Below are 6,273 nucleotides of genomic sequence, written 5' to 3'. Positions count from 1 at the left end.
GCTGCCCTGCTTTTCTTCATTACTGATCGTGGCAGGACAGAGGGAGGGGCACCTGAGACCAAACAGCGATACCCGAAAAGCACCTTACAGCCAGGGAAGAGCCCCGGAGAGGAGGGGGCCCTGCTCGGCGGGGCAGGCTGGCAGAGGCACGGCAGCACCTCCCCCCCAGGGCCGGTACCTGCCTGCCGCTTCTTCCTCCCGCGGCCCCTCCCGCTCTCTGGGGACACGGAGGGGCCGGGCCGGGACCCCCAGTCGCAGCCTCTCCCCGGGTTCGGGCGTCTCGGCGGGACCGCGGCATGCAGTGAAATGCAGGAGAGGGGTCGGAGGGTAAAAACGCGATAAGGGCAGCACCTTTTCCTCGCTGCGCGCCGGGGAATTCGGGACGGGCGGCAGCGGTTACTCAGCGCCGTGCCCGGTGCCCGCCGCCGGTCCCGTCCCACCCCCTGCGCGCTCCGCTCCAGCTCCGTGGCGGAGGGGGCGTGACGGCCGCGCCTGGCGGGCGCTTCTCCAGGGCTGGCGACCCCTCCGTGACACTCCGCGTGTGGGCGTGGGGACGGGCGCGGGGCGCCCTGCGGCATTCCCCGAGCAGCGCTGCCCGCTGGGCGTGCGGCGGCTGCGGGGCGGCAGGAGCAGCCTCCCGGCCCTTTGTGCGGGCAGGTGTCCCCGCTCGCCGCCCCGCAGCCGCGGCGCGCGGGGGCGGGACGCCTACATTCCCCCGCTCTCCCTTCTTTCCCTCTTCTTTTTTAATTATTTGTATTATGCCGATTTTTGCTGATTTCCTGATTTTTTCCCCCAGCAGGGGAGGAGGGGAGGGAGGAGCGCGGCCGGGGGGCGGGGGGCCGGGGGCCGCGGGCACGTGCGCGGCGAGGCGCGGGGCGGCGCGCGGAGCTGCCCTCCTGCCCCTTTTAAAAGTTCGCCCCGCCGCCGGGAATGAGGTCAGCGCGGGCGCTTCCCATTGCACGCGGCCATTATTACCGCTCCGCGCCGGCCGCCAATCCCGGGGCGGCGGGCGGGGCTTGGCACGCGGAGGGCGTTGGATACAGCGCGCGATTGGCCGCGGGGCGGGCTGCGAAAAGGATAAAGCGGCGCGGGGCGGGCGCGGGGTCCGCTTCAGCTGCGGCCGGCGGAGCGCGGCGTGCGGGGGGCGCGGGGCAGCGCCCGGCGGGCGAGCGCGGGGGCGGCGGCGGCTCCGCGGGGCTCCGCGCGCGCGGAGCAGCAGCAGCAGCAGCGGCACCGCCGTCGGCAGAGGACGAAGGAGGAGAACGGAGCTGGGTGCCCGGCTCGCCGCTCTTCCTGCCGGGGACGTACACACTCGTTCATGCACGAGCGCTTTTTTATTTTTCTTTTTTACGGCGATTTTTTGGAATTTTTTTTTATTTTTGCCTTCTTATTTCTTTTTCTTTTTTTTTTTCCTCCTTTTTTTTCCTTATCCCGAGGGGTTTCCTTGTCGCTCGGTACCTCGCAACTGCCAAATCAAACCTGCACAAACTCCTGGCCACCGACCCCGCCGCCACCACGGGTCCTGGAGCCGGGATTTTCGGTGCTTCGGGGGCGCGCCGCCTCCCCCCTCCCCCGCGGCGGTGCACGCTGGCCGTGCCCAGCGCTGAGAGACTTTCGGCGGCAGGAGTGCCGCTCTCCTGAAACGCCGTGGGCAGGCGGAACGCGCTTGTGAACTGGACCAGCTGCTTCGGGGAGGGGGGAAACCCGATGTGGTGAGGAAAAAAAGCAGACCGACACCCCCCTCCAAAAAAAAACCAAACCAAAAAAGCCCAACACCCCAAGAAAAAAAAAAGCAAACTTGGACGGGCGGCTCGGGGCGCTGCTTTTGCAGAAACTCTTGTCTGACCGCGGGCAGCCCCGACGCTCCTGCTCCTGCTGCCGCCGCTGCCTCGAGGGGGAGAGGACCGCGCCGCTGGGGACGAGGCGCCGGTGTGGAAGTACAAGTGGTGCGGGGAGCGGGGGCGCGGCCGCGGGGGGCTGCGCCGTCCCGGTGCCGCTGTGAGAAGTTGCGCGCCCTGCCCCGCGCCGGAGCGGCGCTGAGCTCCGGAGCGGCGCTGAGCCCCGGCGAGCCCCCCGCCGCCGCCGCCGCGATGGTGCAGCAGACCAACACGGCGGAGAACACAGAGGCGCTGCTGGCCGCCGAGACCTCCGACTCCGGGGCCGGCATCGAGCTGGGCATCGCCTCCTCCCCCACGCCGGGTTCCACCGCCTCCACGGGGGGCAAGGCGGATGACCCGAGCTGGTGCAAGACACCCAGCGGGCACATAAAGCGGCCCATGAACGCCTTCATGGTATGGTCACAGATCGAGCGGCGAAAGATCATGGAGCAGTCCCCCGACATGCACAACGCCGAGATCTCCAAGCGCCTGGGCAAGCGCTGGAAGCTGCTCAAGGACAGCGACAAAATCCCCTTCATCCGGGAGGCGGAGCGGCTGCGCCTCAAGCACATGGCGGACTATCCTGACTACAAGTACCGGCCCAGGAAGAAGGTGAAGTCGGGCAACAGCTCCGCCAAGCCCGGCGACAAGGCGGACAAGGGCGGCGGGGGCGGCGCCGGCGGGAGCAGCGCGGGCGGCGGCTCCGGCGGCTCCGCGGCCCCCGCCAAGCCCGCCCCGAAGAAGGGCGGCGGCGGCGGCTCCAAGCCCTCCCCCGCGGGCGGCGGCGGCGCGGGCGCGGGCGGCAAGCCCCACGGCAAGGCGGCGGGAGGCAAGGCCGCCCCGTTCCCCGGGGAGCCCTCGGCCGCGCTGCTGCCGCCCGAGCACCAGGCGCTCTACAAGCCCCGGGGGGCGGCGGGCGCGCCCTCGGGACCCGGCAAGCCGCTCGCCGAGAAGAAGCTGAAGCGGGTCTACATCTTCGGGAGCGGGCAGGCGGCGGCTGCCTCCGCCTCCCCCGGCGGCGCCGTGCCCGGCAGCCCCACGCTGAGCAGCTCGGCGGAGGCCGGCGACCCCTTGAGTCTCTACGAGGAGGGGGGCGGCGGCGCGGGCCGGCCCGACGGGGACTGCGGCGGCGTCGCCTGCCCCTCGCCCTCCGGCTCCGGCTCGCCCTCGGATCACCGCAGCTACACCAGCTTGCGCGCCTCCTCCCCGGCCCCCTCGACGGCGCATTCCTCCTCCGCGTCCTCCCACTCCTCCTCCTCTTCCTCCTCCGGCTCCTCTTCGTCGGACGACGAGTTTGAGGACGACCTCTTGGACCTGAACCCCAGCCCCGGCTTTGAGAGCATGTCCTTGGGCAGCTTCAGCTCCTCGGTGCTCGACCGGGACCTGGATTTTAACTTCGAGCCTGGCTCGGGCTCGCACTTTGAGTTCCCGGACTATTGCACGCCGGAGGTAAGTGAGATGATCTCGGGGGACTGGCTGGAGTCCAGCATTTCCAACCTGGTCTTCACTTACTGAGGCGAGAGCCGGGCCCTGCTGGAGGAGGCACCGGCGCGCGTGGCTGTCGGCAGGACTCGCCCACCCCGCCGGGCGCTTTTGTGTCTTTTTCTGTTTTGTTTGGTGTTTGTGTTTTGGGGTTTTTTGGGGTTTTTTTTGTTTTTTTGTTTTTTTTTTGAGAGGGGAGGAAGTGTTTTGTTAGTTTCTGGGAAGGGGCTGTTGAAAGACTGCTTCTTGAGCTTGGGGCAGGAGCGGGATCGCCCTCTCCTTGCGGAAAGGCCAGCAGTCCCCTTCCTCCGGCTGCAGACGGACCCGCACACACCCCCTCCGAGAGAGGAGCCTGACGGTGCTTTTTGAGAGACTGGCGGGAGCGAGACGCTGTCCTTTTCCCTTTTTTTATTTCCTGAAAAGAGGGACAGAGAAAGGGGGAGGGAGGGGAAACCACACACACCTCTGGGTTCTTTGTTATTGCCCATTTTATACGAATAAAGAGGATGGGGAGCGATACGTTGTGCTGAGCGCACACTGGATGTCTTGAGCATTCGCCCTTTCCAATGAAAGAGCGGTCAGAACTGCTTGGGGAAAAGAAAAAGAACAGAAAATCCACCCAAATCCTTTGCAAGGTTCACATTTGTGGGGAGAAATCCTGTCACGGTTTCTTCTGCGGTGAGAAGAGGCAACAATGCTGGGAGGAGGAGGTGGATGGAGCTGGACTGAGATCCTAGTTAAGCGGAGAAGAGCCAGACTTACACTTGAGAGCTGTCTTGGAAATACGGTGGGGGTAAATAATAATAAACTGAAATGGATTTGCACGTACAGATAAGGTGGTGGCAGCGCTTTTCTCAGTCACCTCATGTAATATGTAGAGAGAAAAATAAGGCTGAAACTTCAAGAACACTGAAAACTTCTTTTGAAACAGAGACCGAATGGGGGCAGTTTCTGTCATGATGTGGTACAGGCGAAACTGAGGGCGATGGCTTTTGCAAAAAAAAAAAAAAAAAAAAAAAAAACCCGAAAATACAAAAAAAAAAGTAGTTTTTTTCTTCTTACTCAGAATCGTGATGGTGTTGGATTATTTCACTGGTGGGGTTTAATATAGCATGTTATACTGTCTATCTTTTCAAGATTTCTGTAAGACTGTTGAACAGTTTAAAAAAACAAAACTAGTGTTAGGATAATATAAAAGCAGATAGATGGCGCTATGTTTGATTCCTACAAAAATATCACCAGCTTTTTTTCATTCTTAACTCTTTAAAGGATTCAAACGCAACTCAAATCTGTGCTGGACTTTAAAAAAGTGAAAATTCAGGACCAAATTTTTTCTCAGAGTATGTATGTGTTTGTTCCTTATAGCTGTAAATGAAAAGACTGTTTTTTCTCACCGATGCTCCATCCTCGTATTGTTTTTTTTTTCCTTGTAAATGTAATCGGATGCCATTTTATAAGTGGACGTATTTATACTGGCCAAACATTTTTGACTTTGTATTTCTTTGTCCTTTTTTGGTAGTTCTCGTTGTTACCCGCACCATTTTTATGTCTCCTTCACTGAAGGGCTAGAGTTTTAACTTTTAATTTTTTATATTTAAATGTAGACTTTTGACACTTTTAAAAACAAAAAGAGAAGAGAGATGAAAACGTTTGATTATTTTCTCAGTGTATTTTTGTAAAAAATATATAAAGGGGGTGTAAATCGGTGTAAATCGCTGTTTGGATTTCCTGATTTTAACAACAGGGCCGCTGGTTAGTATCTCACACGCGTGTGCGCGCTCACGCTCACTCACACTCTCACACACCCACGAATCAGCCCCTATTTTGTCCATGTTTACACTCCAATCTGCAGGCATCTTAAAGTGACAGCATCCCTCACCGCCCCCGCCGCTGCCCGCTCCGCAGCCCCCCGCCTCTGTGCGGAGGGGGCGGCCGGGGGCCCGGGGGAAGGGATTGACACTGGATGCTACCGTTTTGGGGAGCCACCTGGCCCCGGATGAATGAAGCAACTGGTGCATTTACACAGAAGGGATCCTGTACCTTTAACTTGTAAACCACATCTTTTGCACTTTTTTTCTAAGCAAAAACGTGCCGTTTAAACCACTGGATCTATCGAAATGCCGGTTTGAGTTCGCGACACTATGTACTGCGTTTTTCATTCTTGTATTTGACTATTTAATCCTTTCTATTTGTCGCTAAATATAATTGTTTTAGTCTCTTATGGCATGATGATAGCATATGTATTCAGGTTTATAGCTGTTGTGTTTAAGATGAAGAAAGTGAAAACATCTTTGTACATTTAAGTCTGTATTATAATAAGCAAAAAAGAAGATTGTGTGTTTATGTATGTTAATATAACATGACAGGCACTAGGACGTCTGCCTAATGAGGTGGTTCCGTTAAGGGTTTAACTTTTTTGTTCTTTTTTTTTTTGTTGTTCTTTTTTTGGTCATCCATCCTGTGCAATATGCTGTGTAGATTTTTTTTTTTTTTTGCTCTACGGTCACCCACAACACAACGTGGGGAAAGGAAAAAAAAAGAAAAAAAATCATGCCAGCTAACCATGTCAAGTTCACTGCCTGTCAGATTGTTGATATACCTTCTGTAAATAACCTCTCTTTTGTTTTGTTTTGTTTTATTTTTTTTTTTTTTTTTTCTTCGGGAAGGAAATAAAATCAGCTGGAACTGAACCCTAACACCGGGCTGCCCTTGTCATCATTGCTACGCCCCCAGCCCCTCGGGGCAGGTGTGTTTTGTCTCTCCGGACGGCGCGGGAGGGGCCGGGAGGGAGGGGCGGCCGCGCTGCCGAACCGCCCACCCGGGGCCGGGACCGGGGCACGGCCGGGGAGCGGCGCCGGTACCGCTGGGGCTGCGGGGGCTCCAGGCCAAGGGGGTCCCGATCTCCCGGGGCAGC

General features: G+C 58.3%; 1 protein-coding gene across 1 annotated transcript; it reads left to right on the top strand.

Annotated features, from left to right (window-relative positions):
* The first annotated feature begins 1,162 nt into the window (after positions 1 to 1,162).
* On the top strand, positions 1,163 to 6,055 carry SOX4 (SRY-box transcription factor 4). Its single transcript, XM_030971581.1, has one exon. The coding sequence runs from the start codon at positions 2,091 to 2,093 to the stop codon at positions 3,390 to 3,392; it is 1,302 nt and encodes a 433-aa protein (XP_030827441.1). The 5' UTR covers positions 1,163 to 2,090; the 3' UTR covers positions 3,393 to 6,055.
* Positions 6,056 to 6,273: the final 218 nt, after the last annotated feature.

This window comes from Camarhynchus parvulus, chromosome 2 (genome assembly GCF_901933205.1).
Source record: "Camarhynchus parvulus chromosome 2, STF_HiC, whole genome shotgun sequence".
NCBI classification, from domain to species: Eukaryota; Metazoa; Chordata; class Aves; order Passeriformes; family Thraupidae; genus Camarhynchus; species Camarhynchus parvulus.
Note: the sequence above shows the minus strand (reverse complement) of the source record. Positions and strands in the feature narration are given on the sequence as shown.

Excerpts from the sequence above, each read along its gene's own strand:
- SOX4 (XM_030971581.1), top strand. The coding sequence starts at position 2,091 with ATGGTGCAGCAGACCAACACGGCGGAGAACACAGAGGCGCTGCTGGCC.